We start from the raw sequence: 22848 nt of genomic DNA, 5'->3' as shown, positions 1-22848 counted from the left end.
GGGAGTCCAGGCTGTAAAGCTCCCATGGTATGCATAGTAGCATTAACCGCTATAAGATCATGTAACAATTGCTATTTTCCTGCCACCTTCTTAGGTATAGTAAATATAGGCATATTCCAAGGGCTATTGGAAGGCTCTATGTGACCAGCTTCTATTTGTTCCTGTATTAATTCATGAATATGACCTAATTTCTCCTTGGTTAATGGCCATTGATCCACCCATATAGGTCTATCATCTTTCCATTGTATATGATAAGCATGGGGGTGAGAAGACTGAGCAGAAACCACTCCTAAAAAGGATGATATCCTAATCTTCATCTTCCTGGGTTTCCTTTGGCTTGGATGGGCATTTTAATTTCAAGATTATTTTTTCCTAAGTCTTGACCAGTCTGATATCCCATCTGAGTTATTAAATGCTGTCCTTTGCTGCTAATAATACAAGCTTGTAAACCTTCTAAAACATCCTGGTGCCATAAATTGATTGCAATTCCAAAGACTAGGTAGGGCTGAAACCATCCTGTCTGTCCTTCCTCATCTTGCCACCTTAGCACTGCAGCACTACGTTGTGTGTTATCAGGAACTCTCACCCCCCTAATTGAGCCTATAGCTTCTACCATGGACCAACTTGGAGGCCAGAATTCTTTGCTGATAACACTGACATCTGCTCCAGTGTCTACTAAACCTTTAAATAGCTTTCCTTCTATTCTTAAATTAATCATAGGATGGGTTTTGCTAATTTTCTGTATCCAATAGATGTCTGAGCTTCCAAATCCTTGTATTCCTCTTTTCCTATTTATAGCTAGGCCTTGCAGAACATAAGGTAAAAGTAGTATCTGGGCAATTCTTTGTCCTGGAGTAATTTGCATAATATGATTGCATTCTAATATAACTTTCATCTCTCCCTCATAGTCTGGACTAAACAATTGGTGCATAGCTCTGGCCCTTGCCAGGGGCTCAAGGTTCACCAGCGTTTCATTCTGGGATCCTTGTTAACACTTCTCTGATAGTGAAGACAATGGGTGGCTTCCTGCAGCTGTCATGTCACAGGGGACAGTGATTGGAAAGGGAACCCATAAAAAACTGTTGGGCATTGGAAAGGGGACTCAAAGGACTGTTGGCCCAGAAAGAAGCTTACTGAAGACTGATTCCTTTATGCCTGGCAGCAATTTAAAAGAACATGACAGAACTCTATCCTTTCCATTGAATTTAAAAATCTTAAAAGGACCCGAGCTCTGCAAATAACATACATTCTTCTTAAATTTATTAAACCAAAGAAGGGGGATATACTGGAGGCTAATTCCAGCAGGTCATAAATGCAAGAAGGTCATCAAAAGGTTGATGGATCTTAGGGCTTCAGCAGGGTTGAAAATCTGCATGTTAATACCTGCTGCTGGACAGCTGTAGGCATTTCCCCCAACCTATTTATACTTTACTATTTACCAAACCTTACCTTTGATATGTATATCTGCTTTGCTATAGGGGAAAATGTGGGAATAAAAAGCTTTGAGTCTGGAGATTCAGGGAGCTTAGTTACTAAAGCTAAGCCTCCCCTGGTTTTCCCCCATGCCTCCCAAATTCATATTACTTCTCTAGCCTCTTTATTAATTTGTGTCACAGCCCTTTCTCCAGATTTCTGAACCCTAGTAGATGCTGAGAAAGACCCCAGCACTCATCCACACAGGTCACCTGGCCCCCAGCTAACCACACAGCTCCCTTTTGTCTCTGCTCACATCCCAAGCCCTCAGAGACCTCACTGACCTTCTACCTAAAATAGCACCATCCTCACCCTGGCTGGTGTTGCACACTTGGTTTGGAGCATCACCCCATCCACCAAAGAGTCCCATGTTCAATTCCCAGTCAGGGCACATATCCAGGTCTCAGGTTCAATCCCATACTGTAGGCAACTGATTGATGTGGATGTTTCTCTCTCTTTCTCTACCTCTCCCTTCCTCACTCTTTAAAATCAATGAAAACATGTTTTTAAAAAAATGCACCATCCTCTATCCTTCCATATACCTTTGCCCTGCTTTAATTTTTCTTTACAATACTTGTTGCTTCCACTTTATTTTATCATTTATATGTTTGCTCCTGCTCTGATTTTTCCAATGGAAGGTAAGCTCCATGAGGATAGGTTCTGCCCATCTTATTCATCATGTATAACCTTGCCTAGAATAACACCATCACAGACTAGGCCCTCACATTTTATTTTATGGATGGATGCACAGTTGGATGAATGGATCAATTAATGGTCAGAGGATGGATGGATGGATGGATGGATGGATGGATGGATAGATGGATGGATAGACAGATGGATCAATGGATGAAAGGATGGAAAAACTGATGAATGATCAATGGATGGATGAATGGATTCATGAATGAATGGGTAGATGCGTTGATATCCAAAATGCCACAGGGCAACACCTATAGAGCAGAGCACAAAACACTCCAGCAATTCTTGCATATGAATGTAACTTTATTTTTACCTAAAACCGACTCATATTTGCTCTTCCAGACACCTCTGAGGGGATAAGTGTGGTTGTTTCTAGCCCCAATTTCAGAATCTTGGAGTAGAGGAATGAGTAACACAGGATCTGAAGGCTGCTGGAGCCCTCTGGCTTCCTTGGGCGGCATCTGCAGCCCATCCTTTCTCCTCAGATGTCTGGGCCTGAGATGTCTTTAGCACAAGGATGCTGGAGAATACTCCTGGTCTTAGCTGAGTGTGGAGGCGGCAGTGAGATTGGTGGGGCTGACTATAGTGGATGACGAGGACCATTTGCAGGAGCTGAGGATTGGAGAAGTCACATCAGGTGAAGCTTAAAAAGGATACAGGGACACAGGAGGTGAGTGGCTTTGGCCTCTGGGACCCACTGCCCCTACCTCTGCCAATGTCCTTGCCTGTAGGACACGTTTTCTTTTCTCAGCTCAGAACTTCTCAAATATTGTTTCTAAACGTGGGAGACGCACAGTAGTACCTGTCTTATTTTGGAGTTGGATATTCCCATTCCTTGTCCTCCCAACTTTCAAACTGGGGATTTCTTAAGGCCAACGCCAGGACAGTCACCCACATGCCTGGCCCAATACCTGTATGGCTAGATGCAATACATGCTCCCTGAGGATGCCCAGACCAAGGGGGAAGGGAGTGGTCTCTGTGTAGGAAAGGTCCAGGATCAAGGCCAACCTGAGGCAGGGTTCTGGACATGAACTGACCTGAATGAGGCTTTGCATTATCTGACTTAATCCCCTCAACAGCCATGCCAGGAGGGTAGTAACTAATATCATTCTCATGCCATTGATGGAGAAACTGAGGCTCTGACCACACTGCCAGTTTGTGGTGGAGCCTGGATTCGCTACAGGTCTGACTCCAGAGCCGGTGTTCTTGGCACTAGAATGGGTGCCTATAGTTCACATGAACATTTCTGGAACAACACAGGGGTCACTAACTGGATAAAAGGAGGGATGAATCCTGGCCAGTGTGGCTCAGTTGGTTGGGCATTTTCCAGAGCACCGAAAGGTTGCTGGTTCCATTCCTGGTCAGGGCACATGCCTGGGTTGTGGACTGACTTGATCCCCAGTAAGGGGCATGCAGAAGATAGCCAATTGATGTACCTCTCTCACACTGATGTTTGTCTCTCTCCCCTTCCCTTCCTCTCTCTAAAAGTCAATTTTTAAAAAATACATATTTTTAAATAAAAGGAGGGTTGAAAGAATCTCAAGGTACTGGCCAAGGCAGGTTGCTTCACACTCCAGGCTATGGCCTTCAGCGGGAATGTATTACAATAATACAAGTTTCTGCAGGGCTCAGGGGGTGAGAAGCACAAGGGTGGAGTCGTCTGCCCAGAAGGGCTTGCCTGTGTTTCAGGCCAACATTGGGGGGAAAAAGTGATTTTGAACCTGAAAAGTTGCCTCATAATTTCAGAGGCAACCAAACCTCTGCTTCCGACGTTATTCTTCCCCTCCCCCCAACCCCCACCTCCGCCCCAAGCTTTCCCAGGTGGGCGCACTAAGTGTTTGGAACCCTTCCATTCTGCCATGTCCCAGCTTAAGGCGCTGTCTGCAGCAGGCTCCTGTGGAAAGGTTGTATCAGTAAAGGGGTGTTCTAGAAGCCCCCATCACCTCGGGGAGTGAACCCTAGATTGGGCTAACAGGAGCCCCTTGGGCAGAGCCTGTGAGGGAGCCTGAGGCTGGTAGGGAAGTGACTTCAAATGAGGGAAGCAGGGAACAGCCACAAGTGGTCAGAGTAGAGTGGGGACTTGGCCAAGAATTAAGGGTTACAGGGTCCTTAAAAATGTCAACTTGTGTTCACAGAAGTGTCTAAACATCAGAGCTGTCACAGCTGCCCAGGTGGCCTGCCTTGGACTTATATGGGTAATGGGTGTAACGGGTCACACCATAGGCAGTGTATGTCAGTTGGATCTTTTCTGGGGCCAGTCGGGGAGTATGGTATTTCCTGGACCATGGGAACCCAGATCTTAGCCATCAGCTCCCTGTGCCAAGTTCAGATCCTGAGCTCTCCTCAGATACCTGAGCTCAGGTCCCATGATGTAGCAGATGGAGGCAGGCAGGAAGCCATTGAAGGTGGAGCTCATGACTGAACTATAGGCGCCCATGGAGGGGAAGATGAGCCAGTCACCCACGTCCAGCTCGGGCAGCTGCACCTCCTCGTTGAAGAACGTGTCAAAGGCATCGCACGTGGGACCATAAAGGATGCAGGGGAAGAGGGGCGGCTTCGAGCAGAGCTCCTGCAGGGACACAGGGGTGGGTGATCAGAGAAGAGCTCCTGCCCCCACCCACCCTCCCATCCCATGCCCTCAACCAACAGAGCACCCCCAGGCACAGCAAGGACACTGGCAGTCACTCACACCAACCAGTCCCTATGTGCCAGGCACTGCTCTTGACCCGGCCCTCATGGAGCTTATATGCGCTCAAGTGGTACATTCTAGCCCTGCCAATTCTCAAGGCCAGACACACAGGTGGCCTCTGTTTCCCATCTATAAAAGCAAAAGATTTTAGTCATTAATCACTCAAAATACTGGGTCAAACTCAGCTGCACATTGGAGTCACATTGGAGGAGGTTTAACAAAGGATTGATGCCACATATCAACCCATGAGAGGCCTGATTTCAATCGTCTGGGCCTTTGCCTAGGCATCGGCATATTTGGAAGCTTCCCAGATGAGTCTACTGTGATGCAAGTTGGAGAACCTCCATTTCCTAGGAGTTCTGCATCCCCAACATTCAAGGATTCTGGTAACACACACACACACACCACACACACACACACACACACACACACAGTGCATACAGAGAGATCACATGGAAACCCAGAGGCAAACAGATGTGTGCACACACCCACACAGGACTATGTACCTGTCCACCACCTACCTGCATAGGTGTCAGTCATCATGCTCATACACAAAAATGCACACACACGGAAGTTCACATGCAAATACAAACAGCATGCCTGTGCACATCCTTGCACACGCACATGGTATGACAATGCAACGCCATGTGTAATCTAAGTCCCTGTGCTCTGCACCTCCCAGAGGGATCCCTGCCTCACAGGGAAGAGGTCCGATCTCAGTGCTATCAGGGTCTGGGCCTCCTTACCTTCACCACAATTGGCATCCTGGGGAAACGCTCCCTGTGGAAGACGCGAAAGCTGCCATAGTGGCCGTCATTGAGATAGTACAGCAGTTTCCGGTGGCCTCCTGGGAGAGGGGAGAGGACAGGACTGTGCTCAGCCAGGTCTCACCAATGACCATCAGCACTGAGTCCAGCACCCTTAGGACCGGCCCAGACCCTCTGCCCAGCACTGGATAACCCTTCCCAGATCCCCTGTTCTCTAGATTCCCACTGCTCCTCTGCCCCACCTGCACCCCATCACAGTGCTGGGGCTGCTACTGCCACTAAGAATAACGTAAGTAGCCATGAGCAAGGGCCCAGAAATTTTTCCAACCTGTCTACAAAAATCAAATTATTTCATTCTCCTAATGATACTCTGAGTAGGGACATGAAACACTACTGTACAGTTGAGGAACCTGACTCTTGCCAGAAGTTACAGGACAATGTGGCAGGGCTGGGATTCATCCCCAGGTCAGGACCCAGGTCCTCTGTCCTCACCTTGACCAGGTTCCCTGAACTTACAGTGTGAGGCAAAACCCAGAGCAAAATGCCTTTTTATGACATGATGCCCTAAGGGTGCTGTTAGGGGTGTGCTAATTGGTCCATTTCCCTCCTCAAAGGGCCGCTGGGGTAACTCATATTTTCTCTTTTCTTTATCTTGATGCTCTGGCATCTGGGGCCTTGCTGACCCTGGAGACACCATTCCTGCCAGGGCTGCCTACTTCCTAGGCAGGAAGACACAGCCCTGCAAGGGCACCTGCACATGCGGACCAGCCAGACCAGGGTCTGCACCTGCCAAGCCCCTGCTTGATTAAGCTCTCACAGGGTGAACCACTACCCTCCGCTAACTATCCTGGGGCCAGGGACCAGGCAATTAGGGGCTGTCCTTACAGCCCACAGCCCATGGAAATTACTCAAAGTAGCCAACCCCGAACCTGCCTACTTAGTTTTGCCTGCCTCCTTCATGCCTTCCCTGGAAAACCAAAGTTGCTAGAAGCCAATTCCAGCATGTCATAATTGCAAGAGTTTCATTGAAAGGTTGATGGAACTTGGGGACTCAACAAGGGCTGAGTCACATATGTTATTGCCTGTTGGGAATGACTAAAGGCATTTCCCCAAACCTGAAAAGCATGATTGCTTGCTGCCAGACAGCTCAGGGCATCTTAACCTACATGTTATTGCCTCCTCCTGGCCAAACACCTGAACGGCTGGGGGTAATTCTCCAATCTGACAATGGATTCTGTACCTAACCCTAACCTTTGATTTGTATATCTCCACCTTGCCTTAGGACAATTTGTGTTAATAAAAAGCAAGGGGCCCTAACTGGTTTGGCTCAGTGGATAGAGCGTAGGCCTGTGGACTGAAAGGTCCCAGGTTCGATTCCAGTCAGGGGCATGTACCTTGGTTGTGGGCACATCCCCAGTAGGGAGGTGTGCAGGAGGCAGCTGATGGATGCTTCTCTCTCATCAATATTTCTAACTCTCTATCCTTCTCCCTTCCTCTCTGTAAAAAATCAATAAAAATATTTTTTTAAAAAAATAAAATAAAAATAAAAAGCAAGGGGTCCTGAGACAAGGAGAACTTAGTTCCTTTTAGCTAAGTCTTCTCTGACTCCCCAAATGCCTTTCAAAATTATGTTTCATCTCTGGACTCTTATTTAATTTACGCACAGCCCCTCCTCCAGGTTTCCTGAGCCCTATTAAACGCCGGATCAAGACCACCAGCGAAACAAAGTGAAGCCTCTCACCACTGCCAGCCCCTTCTCCTGCCTCCTGACCTACCCGATGCTTCCCCCTGTGGCCCAGGGTGCCTGCCATGACTCCTCAATCCAGGGAACTATGAGTAAAATCTTCTTATTGAAGGCAGTCATTTCTGTGTCTGTATGTCTCCTGTTATCTGATTAAAGCAGATCCCAGCTACATCTTAAACATTGCCCGGCTCTCACAGTCAGAGAGCAGCAATTTTGTCACCTTTCCTCTAAATACTCTGCCTCTGTTGATGCCTCATGAGTACATGGCGGCTTCTCCCCAGCTCCATCACACTCCGATGTACATTGAGCTGATGCTCACCTACAGCCCCAGGTCCTAGGACATGAATACTACCAGCCAGTTTCTGAACAACCACTCCTGGTCCGTCCTTAGACAATGATTTCCTTAATCTTTCCACTGGTTTCCGTGGGCACTGGGGCCATGCCAACCTCTTGAGCATTTAGATGCCCAGATATTTCTGATTATTTGGTTTTCTCTCCAAGGCTCCCTCCCACCCCCATCTTCTTCTCCCTGGTGTGAGCCACTCCTGTCCTCCGCTCTCTCTCAGCTGCCAGCACTGACCCTGCCTCCTGCGCCCACAGCCCCACTTGTCCCTAAACCAGATGGTCATGGGTTAGTCATGGCAGCCCTGAGGCTGGCACTCCGCTCTGCTGGCATGTCTGCAAATACAAGGGCACCAGCCTCTCAGTCGGACAGACCTGGCGCCGCTGTGCACGAACTAGCTTTGCTGCCTCGGACAATCACTTCCTCTCTCTGAGCCTCAAGATCTCTGCCTGTAAAATGGGAATGACCCCAAACTGCCTCACAGGAGGGCTGAGCAGAAATTGGGTAAAACAATAGTTTCTCACATAATAGATCCTTAATCACTGGCAGCTCATGCTATTGTGAAGACATAGTAAGCCATAATATGTATACCTCTGGCCTTTGTTAAATGATGGCTGAAATCATATCCCCAAATCACAATATTCTCTAATGAGACGCTTTGTGAGGAAATGAAATTAGTGGACCCACGTGCCTTTAGGTTTACAAAGGTGTGGGTAGGGCATTTGTCCAAAGGATAAGGAAACAGGTTAAAATGAATTAGAGCCCAGCTAGCATGGCTCAGTGGCTGAGCATGAACCGATGACCAGGAAGTCATGGTTCGATTCCTGGTCAGGGCACATGCCCAAGTTGCAAACTCGATCCCCAGTGTGGGATGTGCAGGAGTCAGCCAGTCAGTGATTCTCCCTCATCACTGATGTTTCTGTCTCCCTCTCTCCCTCTCCCTTCCTCTCTGAAATCAATAAAAATATATTTTAAAAATAAAATAAAATTATTTAGAAACAGTTATATGATGGTCATAAAATTTCAGAGTAAAGGGCACTAACCCAGAGGGTGAGTCTATTGTAGCTCAACATGAACTTGAGTTTCTACTTAGTCCCTTTGTGAGGACAGCAACCCCACCCGACTCCATCCCCGACATAACAAACAATCAAAAACTCTCCTGAGATGGTGACCTCAATATCATTTACTGTTACCCTACAAATGTCACCCTTAACCTCCAGGCCATGATACCGACAATATGTCCTTCATGTATTTGTTGTAAAATTAGTATTTACTGACTATATTTTTTGTTATAAAACTCCGCACCTGTTAGAAAATGCTCGCTTGGAAACAATAAGATGCACACCGGGAGTGGAGGCTGTGCCCTCAGACTTCCCCTCCAGACACAGGGGAACAGACCCCCAATGCCTCCCTCCAGCCTATCTGAGAACAACACAAAAATGTTACTAACAGGTTCTACCCTGTAGCTAAATCACAGCATGTTTCCCCCGAATGAGGAACCCAGGGTGGAACTCAGACCCTCTGTTCCTCCTGCCCCCAAGGCCTGGGGACCCCTGGACAGAGCGCTCCCTGCCCAGTCCGGGCCCACCCACCAGGCTGCAGCACAGCCTTCTTGGCGATGATGTTGACAGCGGCCACACAGACAGATGCCGCGTAGAAGCGGCCGGGCTCCGCAATGACTTCAATGCCGGCTCCCTCGGGGAAGTCCTGGGCCAGGGCAGCATTGATCACTCTCGCCATCTGTGGGGACAGACCCAGTTCCTATGCGGGGTCTTTCCCTGCGTCTTCTCTCTTCATTCCCCTGACAGCTCTGTGGGAAGGTGTCAGCACCCCCTTGAGCAGGGGAGGAAACAGGTAACACTGTGGCCCAGAGGGGAGGAGCCCGAGGGCACAAGCCTAGTGACCAGGCTGCAGCACCATGAGGTCTGACTCGGAAACATTGAAATCAATACGTGATCAGCAAAGGGGGACTGTCCCCTGGGTGTGGGGGACACAGTAAGTGCACCTCTATCTGACGGTAACCAACACGTCTAAAGAAGGCACAGGACCACATGCACATGCAGACATACGCATGTAGAGTCACAGACCTCTCAACCAACACAAAGCCCAGCTACATGCAGCCACATGCCTGAGTTCCAAGAGCTCCCTGTACACTAACACACACTCTGTGCAATGAACCCAGGCTGGAACCCCCAGACGCCCTCTCCTCCTCCCCTCTTACCTCCTCAAACTCTGGCTCAGAGCCCTCCACTCCGGGGAAGCCCCCTCCAATGTCCAGGAGGCTCATGTCATGCCCGACCCCACGGCCCATCTCGAACACGCGCCGGCAGTCGGCGATGGCCTGTGCGAAGCTGTGGGGGTCCTGGCAGCCCGAGCCCACGTGGAAGCTGAGTGCAGGTGCAGTGACGGGGCGGAAACACACGAGGAAACGCAAGCGTCAGCAGGAGGAGGGTCACATTCAGAAACAGCCACACAGGCACAATGTGAACCAGACGGACACAGACACAGGGACACGTGTGACTACATGGACTCGTGGGCACCCACAGAAACCACAGCCTTGGCTGTGCACATGGGGACACCAGAGACACACAAAACATGACAGTCCGTGAGTTGGGGCTCTCGTGGTTGTATGCCTTCACTTCTCTTAGGCACCCCTCCCAAAGTCTTTGTTTCTTCTCCTCCTTGGGATGCATGCGATCTGAACCCCAAATCTCAAACCACCCACCTGGGAGGGCAGAGGATGATCAGGGGCAGGTAGGGTGAGGTGAGGGAGGATGCTCCTCAGGTGCAACATTCAAGGGGGCACCAAAGCACTGAGCAATCAACATCAGTAACCTCCATGCAATACACATATATATGTTAGAGAGGAAGAGCCAGTGAGAGACAGAGAGATCTCAATTTGGTTGCCTCCTGCACACACCCCATCAAGGGATAGAAAGCACTGATGCAAAAATAGCCATGATGAATAAAATACAAAAACTTTAGCCCTAGCCAGTTTGGCTCAGAAGATAGAGTGTTGGCCTGTGAACTGAAAGGTCCGAGGTTCAATTCCAGTCAAGGGCACATGCCCAGGTTGTGGGCTGGATCCCCAGTGGGGGACTTTCAGGAAGCAGCCAATCCATGATTCTCTCTCATCATGGATGTTTCTCTCTCTCTCCCCCTCTTCCTTCCTTTCTGAAATCAATAAAACTATATTAAAAAACAAACAAACAGAAACTTTAAATAAAGACAAGATTAGTAAAGAGTAATTGGACCCAGAAGCAAAAGGAAAATCAGAAATGCCAATCCTGTTTTGATTTAGAATTTGATATTCTCTCATCATGGATTTTTTCTGCATTAATTTTTTAAATACTGTGTTAAAACATTATTTATCTCGAGTACAAAGTTTTCGGCATCCCGTTAAACGTTGCACCCAAGGCCAGTGCCTTGCTTGCCCCACCCTCCCAGCAGCTGACATCCACCTCCTCTTCTGAGGACCACACGGAGCCACCAGACCCGAGGGCCCCCGGGGAGTCAGAGGCCGGGGACAGGCGTGGGGACCAGGAGCCCTGCCTCGCAGGAGAGAAAGTGCGTGCTCTTACCTGGCTCCCACCACAGCCAGGCCTAGGTCTCGGGCGGACTTGAGCAAGTGTCCACACAGCTCCAGGCTGGCCCCAAACTTGGCGCTCAGAGGGAATGTGCTCTTGCTGTCCTCAGTCCACAGTCGGAGGACCAGCCTGGGAGGGGGTGTGAGGGTGACAGGCATTCTTAGACACATGAACCCAGGCCTGGATGCTTTTCTGCCCCCACCCAAACTCCCTCTACCCTCCCTCCACCCTGCCTCGGTCCTCTGGACTGTCCAGCCCTGGAGGTCCAGGGAGGGAACAGACCACTACTTACATACTTCTGCCCAGACAAGAAAAAGCAGGGAAAGGATATATACTAATAAAAGGGTAATATGCTAATTAGATCATATATTTTCCAGACAAAGCCACGGTGGCAAGGGACAAGGCAGAGGTGGTTAGTGGTGATCAGGCCGGCAGGGGAGAGCAGTTAGGGGGTGATTAGGCCAGCAGGGGAGGGCAGTTAGGGGGCTATCAGGCCGGCAGGGGAGGGCAATTAGGGGTGATCAGGCCAGCAGGCAGAGGCAGTAAGGGGCGATCAGGCAGGCAGGCAGGCAAGCGGTTAGGAGCCAGTGGTCCAGAATTGGGAGAGGGATGTCCCCCGAGGGGTCCAAGATTGGAAAGGGTGCAGGCCGGTCTGAGGGACACCCCCCCTGCATGAATTTCATGCACCAGGCCTCAAGTAAAATTATAAGCATCCCTTCAGCAGACCTCCTGTCACAGGATCACAGACGGTAAATAACTTTCCCAGGAGCACAGATATGACAAGTGAGTCAGAAATGTGAGCCCTGTTCTTCCTGAATCCTATGTGAGTGCTTTTTCCACGAGGTTGCTGACTCCAGACCTCCTAATGCCAGGCTCTGCCAGCGTCTCTGCAGACACAGGGAACCTTTATTTGACACGAGTGGGCACCGGGGAGGCACGGGGACACCCGACCCACATTCTTGTCAGTTGCTGATGGGCGTCTCCTAGTCACCACAGAACAGCCTTCATCTCCTCGCTGAGGCCCAAGGCAGTTGCCAGAACTTCCTCCCTGTCCCCACCTGCCTGCAGCCCTGCTGGTCTCACCTGGCCCCAGGGTGGTGCTGGGCCACCTTGGTCAGCTCCTCCTCACTGTCGAAGGTCAGGAGCTGCACCCCTTGGCGGGCAGCATACTGCAGGTGGGAGATGGGCTTGCAGGGGTGGGCATAGATGATGCGTGAGGGGGCCACGCCCAGGCCCAGCACCTGCTCCAGCTCCACCTGCCAGGGGCAAAGCCGGAGTAAAGGGCTGCCTCCCTGCTGCCCTGCTTTTTGGGCACAGGAACCACGGGCATGAGGGGCTGTCCCCTACTGAGCCCCTACTGTGCATCTGGCCCAGCGCTGGGCACATATTGTGCTATTTAAGCTTCTAGACTGCTCTAAGGAACATAGAGTTGAACCCATTTTAAAGACCAAGAAACATAGGCTCCAGTGAAATGGCTGGGCCAGGACAGAACAGGGTCTGTGGTTTAAAGCGCGTGTTTCCTTCACTCCTTAGCTCAGGCTCACTGCCCTCGTCACCTAGACCAGAGGAGGGTGGACCACTCCTAGTTCATTCATTCATTCTTTCACAAACAACTGGGCACCACACACATCAGCCACTGTTCATGGGCTGCTGTCCCACTTCTGGACTCCTGCAAATGAGCTTTTTTCCCCACGAATGTCAGGCCTAGGAATGAGGCAACTGGCAGTGGGCCCAGGCTCACCTGGCTGGCACAGTCGAAGCCGGTGCCCAGGGCGGCCAGGACACGCAGCACCCAGGGGCTGCTGTTACACTTCACCGCATAGAAGGGCGAGACCCTTGGCAGGGCCTGGCAGAAGGCCTGATGGCGGCTGGCCAACACACCCAGGTCGGCCACCATGAAGGGGTCCCGTTGGTCCTGCCAAGGCGGAGAGAGAGGCAAGAAAGGCTGGGCATTGTGTCATTTCATTGAGTCCTCACAGTGTCTCCATGCAGCAAGTACTACTGTGTTCCCAGTTAGGAAAAGAGGAAACTACGGCTCTAAAATGTCTTTTAATTGTTTTCCTTTCTCTTGAATACATTGGGGTGACACTGGTTAAAAAATTATAGAGGTTTCAGGTGCACTACAATATGAATCTTTTTGTCAAGGTCAACAGCAACTACATGGCAATGGTAGGATTTGAGCCTTGATCTTCTCACTCCTACTACAGGAAGACAAGAGGGCAACAAGCTTTACAGACCAAATGGGCGCCAGGACTCTCCAACCCTCACCCGGATCGCTTGGCACAGGGTGAATTCCCAGGAGCTGGTGGGGGACTAGAAGGGGTCAGGAGAACTATCCCCTGCCACCCAGGGACACAGCTATTCAGTAAGACCTAGTAAACTGCCTCATAAAACACAAACAGAAAGGCTTATGTTGTCCCCGCCTAAGTAGGGACTGAGACCCACCCTCTCCACTCCCCACTCCATGACCTTGCCCTCCCCACCCTCCTCTCCCCTCACCGAATCAGAGAGCTCCCGGATCTTCTTCAAGACCACCTTCATGGCAGATTCCTCAGGCCCCAGGGGGATGAGATCCTTCAAGACCGAGCTTCCCGGGCATCCTTCCTTCTCCTTAGAGTCCTTGAGGGTGGTGCTCGTCCCTGACTGTCCATCAGAGCCCTCTGCAAGGGACACTCCCAGCATCCTGGAAAGGCCTTGCTCTGAGGACACTCCTCCCTCCTCCTCCCAGTACACTGCTGGTCCTAGGCCAGTAAGTCCTCGGCGCTCCCATGCAGCCACATAGAGCTCCATGGCGCCCTTGTGAACATTCTCATCTTTAGGATGGACCACTGGCCAGGCCCAGCCTGCTTCAGAGACCTAGTTTGGGATCAAGGGAGATGCTCAAAAGACCCCTTACCTTAGGTGGTTGGCATCCTCTTCCAGGCTCCTTCACTCACATGTTCCCATTCACAGATGAGAAATGTGACCCACAGAAAAGAGAAGTGCAGAGCCCACGATCTTTAGATTATAGGGCTGAAGATTACAGGGGATCACCTAGCCCAACATTCCACTTTACACATGTGGACAAGTCACCCAGAGAGAGGAAAAGACTTGCCCACGGTCACCAAGTGGTCAGTAGCTGAGCTGGGACTGGGATCTGGGCTGCCTAAAGCAGCCACTGCATCTGCTGCTGGCTCCCCACCCCTGAGACTGAAGTGAGGGCCGCCTACAGCCTCAGTCCTTCTGTTTCAGCAGTTGGGGCTGCACCCATGGGCCCTACTCCACCCCCAGACACATGTGGTGCCAATCATCACCTGCTTCTTCAGGCCCAGCACAGGGGACCAGGACCTATGGTGTCTTGGGTTTCAGGTAAATCTCTTTGGGAAGAGCAGACTCAGCTCAGATCTCAGGCCAGGTGAAGTACCTGTGAAGGCTGTCCCGCCAAACCATGGCTACCACGACCCACTCAGCCAAAACTTCCCAGCCCTGTGGGTGGCACATACAGGAGACCCTCAGGGTGAAGTCAGCCAGCGATGATCAGAGTAGAAGACCCTTGAAACCAAGTCACCCACCTTCCCACCTCCAAGATAGAAACACCGTGGGCTCAGAGGTCTTCTGACAGATCAACAAAGCTGGAGTGGAGCTGGGAGTGGAACCTGACCTCAGACTCCAGCTCCTCTCTCTTAGTGCTGTCTCTGCCCTCCCTGCACATTTAAATAGCTGGCTGGGAGACTCTGATTGGAAAGTGAGCCCTCTGAGTCACTTGGTGTCCAGTCACACCCACACATTCTCACTGCCATTTCTCTCCATATGGGTGGCTGAGGTCTTACTCTGACTTGTTGGTCAACCCATGATCAAGCATCAGGCTGTTCAGCCCAGGCCAGGATGGGGAGGTGATAAAGATCTCAGGGACACAGAACCCAGGCCCTCTGCCCTTCTACCTGTGTGGCAGCTTGAGGAGGGGGCAGTTCATCCCCTGAACTCGACAAAGCATTTGGGGATGCAAATTAGCTTTAGGAGGATTTTGGTCAGGGTGGTGGTGAATATAATGTCATTATTTAGTGCTTATTCACTACCAAGTGCCCTGCCATGTATGAAACCATTTAACACTCACAAAACCTTATGGATATAGTTGCAATTATCTTACAGGTTATGAAACCAAGGCACAGAGAGGCAGGATAATAATAGAATCTATTTACTAGGATCACATAGAATGCATGAGATAATGCATGTAAATCTCATATCTAGCACCTTCATATTACTGGTTAAGAACTCAATAAACTGAGAGAGAAAACCAAGTTGGCAGCCTAGGTAAATGCCAGAACTCGCTGCCTCTCACAACCACATCAAAATTGCAACTAAAATACAGAACAACCATCACTCAGGACCGCCTGTCCTCTGGCTGAATGGAAGTCCTACAACTAGAGATTTAAAGAAGCACATCAATACTGGTAGGAAGGGTAGAGGCGTGAAACAGGCTGGTCCGACACCCATGTGTGGTGTGTGTTTAATTGGGAGGGATATCTTGGCTGCAGATGCCTCCCATGAGGAACAAAGGGTCCCAGTCCCTTTTCCATATGAATTGCCTGTCCCCTCAGCCCAGGATTCCAGTGCTGTGATGAGATCTCCCTGTGACAAGCTGGGATTGTAGCTGAGTGACATGGAGGCTGTTGAAGATCCAGGTAGTTCCTCTTAAAGGTCTGGCACACAGAATTACTCGAACTCACTTCCTCTGAGCTCCAGTGCTGGGGCAGCAGCTTGAAAGGATCCAGGGACATATGGGGAGTAACTAAATTGTCTGGCATCAGGACAAGAACTCCAGGACAACTTTCTCCTCTACAAAAGTGCTAGAAGGGGTCATTGTTCCTATGCTGAGGCCTCCCCTGCTAAAGAGCTGACTGATAGGCGCCCTATCTGAGTTTCCATCAATCTGGCTCACACTGTTCACTCTACCCTGGTGATTCCCTGAGACCCTGCCCCACCCAATTTGCAACCCTACCCAGTTTGCAGCCCCACCCAAGGGTCTGCAGAGTCTTTTCCATATGAATGGCCTGTCCTGGCTCAGGCTTCAGACCTCCTTAAAATCTCTCAAGCAAGCAGCAGCTGGTGTCAGCAAGCCCCACACCACTCAGTAAGAGGCCCCATGTCCGGCACTAGCATCGGCCTGCCTTGCTTCACAGCTTGGCCTCTTCTAGGTACTTCTAAACCCAATACAAGTAGCAGCCATCTGCTGATCACTCTATAGCTCTGGCTAAGTGGCCCCAGGCAGGGCACAGGCAGTGGCTGACTTTGAACCTCCAGAGGGGCCCCAGAACCAGTGTACCCAATAGAGAGCTTCAGACCATGCCAGATTATAATTCTACATACCCATGAGCAACACACTCAAGGGGCAGACTCAGAGCACCAAAGCCCCACTAAAGCAAGTCCCGCTCCATAGGAGTGTCTCCTGCATGGCAGCTCTTCCACTGTAGTCACAGCTGGAACTCACAGCTAATTGGCCTGGAGGTCAATTCCTCCCAGCGATGCTAACAGCAATCAAGGCTCAACTACAGCAACACAGTACACACAGCCCACAAAGGGGCACACCTAGAGTACCCAGCTCAGGTGATGGGGGAGGCTGAACCACTGGGAACTACAGGATACCTACTATACAAGGCCATTCTACCAATTCCAGGAGACATAGCAGCTCTACCTAATCATAGAAACAAACACAGGGAAACAGCCAAAATATGGAAACAAAAAAAACACATCACAAATGAAAGAAAAGAAGAAATCTCCAGAAAAAGAACTAAATGAAATGGATGCAAGCAAACTACTAGATACAGAGTTCAAAACAATGGTTATAAGGATGCTCAAGGATCTTAATGAGAGCTTCAAGGGGCTTAGTGAGAATTTCAAGGATCTTAGTAAGAATTTCAAGGAAATTAGTGAAAACATTAAAGACATAAAAAAGGACTAGTCAGATATGGAGGACACATGAACTGAAATTAAGAATCATTTACATCCGGGTGAGGCTGGGTCCTGGGTCCGGATGAGGTCGCGCAGGACAACAAGGGGGTAGGGGCATCCGTGGTGAGGGGTGGGGGATGGGAATGGGGGGATGAGGACAAATATGTGACACCTTAATCAATAAAGAAATTAAAAAAAAAGAATCATTTACAGGGAATCAACAGTAGAGTAGAGGATTCCAAGAATTAAATCAGCAATTTGGATTATGGAGAAGCAAAAAACACCCAACCAGAACAGCAAAAATAAGTAAAGATAAAAAAAATATGAAGATGGTGTAAGGAGCCTCTGGGACAACTTTAAACATACCAACATTTGCATCATGGAGGTGCCAGAAGGAGAAGAGTGAGAGCAATATATTGAAAACCTATTTGAAGAAATAATGACAGAAAACTTCCCTTACTTGGTGAAAAAATAGACTTATAAGTCCAGGAAGTGCAGAGGCCCACACCAAGACACATCATAATTAAAATGCCAAAGGTTAAAGACAAAGAGAGAATCTTAAAAGCAGCAAGAGAAAAACAGTTACTTACTTACTAGGAAGCACCCATACGACTATCAGCTGATTTCTCAACAGATATGTTGCAGGCCAAAAGGGAGCAGCAAGAAGTATTCAAAGTGATGAATAGCAAGGACCTACAACCAAGATTACTCTACCCAGCAAAGCTGTCATTTAGAATTGAAGGTCAGATAAAGAGCTTCACAGATAAGAAAAAGCTAAAGGAACTCATCACCGTCAAACGAGTATTACATGAAATGTTGAAAGGTCTTCTTTAAGAAAAAGAAGAAGAAGGAAGAGGAAAAAAAGGAGGAGGAGGAGGAGGAGGAGGAGGCGGAAGAGGAGAAGGAGGAGGAGGAGGAACAAGAAGAGGAGGAGGACAAGAAAAGAAAAGAGATGAAAATATGAACAATAAAATGGCTATAAATACATATCTACCAACAATTGGATCTAAAAATTAAAATATTGCTCTAGCTGGTTTGGCTCAGTGGATAGAGCATCAGCCTACAAACTGAAGGGTCCCAGTTTGATTCTGGTCAAGGGCACATGCCCAGGTTGCGGGTTCGATCCCCAGAAGGGGGCATGCAGGAGGCAGCCAATCAATGATTCTCTCATGGTTGATGTTTCTCTCTCTCTCTCTCTCTCTCTCTCTCTCTCTCTCTCTCTCTCTGTCTCTCTCTCTCTCTCTCCCCCCTCTCCCTTCCTCTCTGAAATCAATAAAAAATATTTTTAAATAAATAAATTAAATTAAAATAAATGAACAAGAAATCTAATGAACAAAATAAACTGATGAATAAAATAGAACCAGAGGTATGGAAACATGGAATAGACAAATGAATCCCATCAGGAAACGGGGAAAGGGGGTGGGAAGAGGTAACTAAAAAAAACTTATATGCATATAGGCATTACCTGAGGACACAAACAATAGGGTGGTAAAAGCCTGGGGCAGGGTGGGAACAGGGTGGAGGGGCTAATGAGGAAAAAAAGGGAGACCTATGTAATACTCTTGACAATAAAGATTTTTTTAAAAGAACTCATTTAACTAGCTTATGATAATAATGATCTTAGCATTATAAGGAACTTAGAGATCATCTACACCAGCAATTTGTAAACTTTTTGCCTTAAAAACTAAAATATGGACCGCACAATTGATATTTGTCCTGTCTTGTGGCTGCCCACCATCTATGAACACCTCCCTACTCCAATCCCTCCCCTCTGCCATGGGCAAGCAAAAAATGGACCTTCCCAGACTTCTTTGTAGCCAGGCTGTGTGAGGATGTGACCTGGGTTCTATCAGATTTATTTGCCTGCATGAGGATCAGCTGGTTATAAAAGGGACTGCAGCAGCATGTGGGTCGTGGTGAAATAGTAGTTATTATAATTATTACCTGTTGTCATCTGGAATAATCTGATCTAGAAAATCAGGCTTTGGGGATCAAATGTTTGCTGACATAGAATGGCACAAAAAACATGTATTGGGGTGGAGTGACATCTAAATGTAAGAGAGAATTTAGAGGAATAAAAGAATAAGCTCAGAGTCATCATTTATTGGCATAACACATGATCAGAGAACCAGGAACTATCTATGACTGAACTATGAGGAATCCCTTACCTCTTGCAGTTGAAGAGATACAGAAGCCAATAACTAAAACTAAAATCAAAGCTTAAGAATATAAGTTGTCACATTATAATGCTGGTTAAACTACAGCCTTACTTCACACACACACACACACCCCACAAACAAAAGATATCAAATGACCAACAAGCACATGAAGCAATAGTAAACATCATTAGTCATCAGAGAAATGCAAAATAAGTCCATCATGATATGCCACTCATCCTTGCTAGCATGGCTAAGATGAAAGAGGCTGGCAATGCCAAGTGCTTAGGAAGATGTAGAGCAGCTGGAACTCCCATTCCTTCTGCCAAGACTACTGCAGAACCTCTTTGGCAGTATTTACTTAAGCTAAACATACACCTACCCTATGACTCAGCAATTCCCCTCTGAGTTCATACCCAGAGAAGTAAGTACACCCAACAAAAATATATCCACCAAAGACATGTTCACAGCAAGTCTATTTGCAATATTCCCAATTGGACATAATCCAGAAGTCCATCAACCATACAATTGATAAATAAATTCATGTCTATTTCATGGAATACTACATAGCAATGAAAAAAGACCTAAAAAAAAAAAAAAGAGTGAATCTCACATACCTAATGTTGAACAAAAAAGCCAGGCCCAAAATAATGACACATACATACATACTTTAAGACTCCATTGATATGAAATTCAAACACAAGAAAAGTAATCTATGCTGACAGTATTCAGAAGAGTCAAGACCTCTGAGTAGCTGCCAGTGACTGGGAGAGGGTGTGAGGGAGCCTCTGGGTGCTGCAAGTGTTCTATAGCTTATAATCTTCATCTATATCTTATATATGTAATCTTCATCTTTTTACATATACATACATGCATACATATATATATGTATATATATATGCTATATTCACATATATATAGTATATATAGTCACATAGCTGTACACTTACTGAAATTACATAGTTATATCAGGCCTCTGATCTCATATGAAAGTTGAAGGATTGACTTTGAAAGACAGCATCCTAAGAATTGTAATAAAGACATATGGGAAGATTTAGAAGTCTCAGAGTATCTTAAACCCACAGACCCATTATGAATCCCTTGTCAGCATAAGTAACCTTCAGTCCTGGTTGACGAGGCCATTCCCCACTGTTTAAAGATCCCTATCATAAACTTGTCCAGGGTACAAGCAATAGTCCCTCTCTTCATAGACCACCCCCCCCCGCCTGCCTCAGGGTCTTTAACAAAACCCCCAGAGCACCCCAATTACCAAGTCAGACTCTAGGAAGGAAAACTGATATGCCAATATAATCTAAAGGTTTTAGCTACTTCACATGAAGAAAACCCATAGAATCTGTGTGGGAATGAACTGTGAGGTGTTAGGCCTGGAAAGGAGGAACATCATTTAAGATCAGACCAAATTATTCATGAGTTCTTACCCATATTCTGACCTCTAGGCAGGAGCTCAAACATCTGGAAGTGGTTCTAAATGTTTGTTCAGTCCATCACCTGAACCTGAACTCAGTGGCGGCATGGATAAATAAATGCCATAAATTCCCTCGACATCTAGAGGAAGGAACCCAGAGATTTAGAAAGAATATTCAAACAGCTCGCTCACCACCTAACCATGAAGGTCAGAGAACACAGCTTCTCCAAAGACTGAGAATTGTATTGAGAATCACATCAGTGAAGGGAACATCGGCGTCTTCAAAAAGCACCGTGTCAGCCAGAGATAAAGAGGGAAATCCTGCCCTTGAAATGGACGCTCTGTTTTCACTGGGAAAGATGAGATGAGGTCCTGGAGCATCATAGAGGCCAAGTAACAGCAGTCCCCACAGATGTGATGCGGTTACCGTAGTGGACAGCAGGGCTCTGGTGGAATTAGAATGGCCAGGTCTGCAGGGATGGACAGTGTGGCTCGTGGGCCCTGGGCTCTCTAGGACAACAACAGGAGTTCCGCCTACTGAGGCCCCATCTGATCTGCTTAACACAACAGGTGACTCCAGGTATAGCCGGTGCCTTTCAAAATAATAGGCAAGGACAAGAAAAATATTTCATAACACAGTAAGCAGTGACAACAGATATAACCGAAATTGTGATAAACTATATAGGAAAGACTGAATAGAGAGATATAAAAGAACTAAAGTTCCTATTGAAAGCAGTAAGTCGTGAAATAGCACCACAGACTTGTTATCTGGAAATATGAGGTAAACACCACAGGGACCCTGACAGTTTAAAGCGATGGCTTCTGGGGCAAAACTAAGGGGAAGCGCAGGTGCTCAGGAGTCTGTCTTTAATGAACCTTAACCATACCAGGCAGCGTTCAGATTTGAAAGTCTTAAAACTTAAAGGCTAAAGGTAGTCATAGATGGCTTACAGAGCTTTGTTCTCTTCACACATCCTCTTGCCCCTGGTGGCTCTTCGGAAGTCTGCAGACAGGCTCACAGGACCCTACCTAGCTCTCCCGTAAGCCCAATGCGTTTAGATTTTACTGTCCTGGTGACCACCTCTGCACCTCGGAAGTTATAAAACATGCCCCAGGTGACAACGTGAGTCCTGGTCACAGACCAGGAAATGCTTTAGGCTCCTTTGACAGGCAGCAGAACAGGAACACCCTCAGGCTGGGGCCCATGAGTGCCCTTGTGCAGTGACTCCGTTACCTGAAGTGACCCTGCAAGGGGGCTGGAGACAGAGGCACCATCCCACTCCCTCCTGCCTGAGGCCGCCCGTGGAGCAGAGTGTGCTCTCCCGGTTTCACCCCAAGAAGGACTTGTCCCCATTTTGTGGATGAGGAAATTGAAGTCAAAACAGGACAAATGATCTGCTCAAGACACACCACTGATACCAAGCCGATTTGGACCCCAGGCCTGACTGCAGGGCCTGTGCTCTTATGGCGCTGCGTGAAACACACTGACCTGGTTTGGATTTGAGAATCGAGGTCTAAATAGCAGCTGCTTCATTGGGATATTGTGAAGGTCAAATAAGATGCCACATGCAGAACCCGTGGGACACTTGTTGACACATCATAAATACCACGTAAGTCCTTTTTTTTTAATCCTCACCCAAGGACATACCTAGAGACAGGAAGCTGAAAGAGAGAAACATCAATGTGAGAGTGAAACATCTATCGGTTGTCTTCTATACTCCCCAACTGGGGATTAAACCCCAACCCAAGCACGTGCCCTGACCAGAATGGAACCGGCAACCTTTGGGTTGCTCAACCCAGGGAACCACACCAGCTGGGAGCCTCACATGTTTTAACTCATGATGGTGGTAGTGATGCCAGTGGTCTGACTTCTGGAAGAGGCTCCACAACAGGGCTCCAGGTTTGACCTGTGGAGGCGCCCTTGAGACCCAGTGAAGCCTAATGACACTTGGGAAGGAAGCTTCAGACACTACATTTGCCATTAAGTACCCAAGGTGCCCTAACTCCTTCCATTTTCACAGATAGAAACGAGGCCTCTG

At 48.2% G+C, this 22848-nt stretch overlaps 1 protein-coding gene across 2 annotated transcripts; it reads right to left on the bottom strand.

The window, feature by feature from the left end:
* Positions 1–2457: 2457 nt before the first annotated feature.
* On the bottom strand, positions 2458–21817 carry LOC114229894 (antizyme inhibitor 2-like). 2 transcript variants are annotated; one of them, XM_054721382.1, is made up of 10 exons: positions 21761–21817; positions 13799–13982; positions 13041–13214; positions 12383–12555; positions 11294–11428; positions 9934–10099; positions 9305–9452; positions 5605–5705; positions 4521–4738; positions 2458–2781 (listed from the first exon to the last, which is right to left on the bottom strand). In XM_054721382.1, the coding sequence occupies exons 1-10, from the start codon at positions 21781–21783 to the stop codon at positions 2709–2711; spliced, it is 1395 nt and encodes a 464-aa protein (XP_054577357.1). In that variant the 5' UTR covers positions 21784–21817; the 3' UTR covers positions 2458–2708. The 2 variants fall into 2 exon arrangements, with proteins under 2 accessions (XP_054577357.1, XP_054577358.1); XM_054721383.1 differs by lacking the exon at positions 13799–13982 and having other exon boundaries at positions 21761–21808.
* Between the last annotated feature and the right edge of the window lie 1031 nt (positions 21818–22848).

The sequence above is a fragment of the Eptesicus fuscus genome, chromosome 9 (genome assembly GCF_027574615.1).
Source record: "Eptesicus fuscus isolate TK198812 chromosome 9, DD_ASM_mEF_20220401, whole genome shotgun sequence".
In the NCBI taxonomy this organism is placed as follows: domain Eukaryota; kingdom Metazoa; phylum Chordata; class Mammalia; order Chiroptera; family Vespertilionidae; genus Eptesicus; species Eptesicus fuscus.
This window is presented reverse-complemented; position numbering and strand designations above follow the sequence as displayed.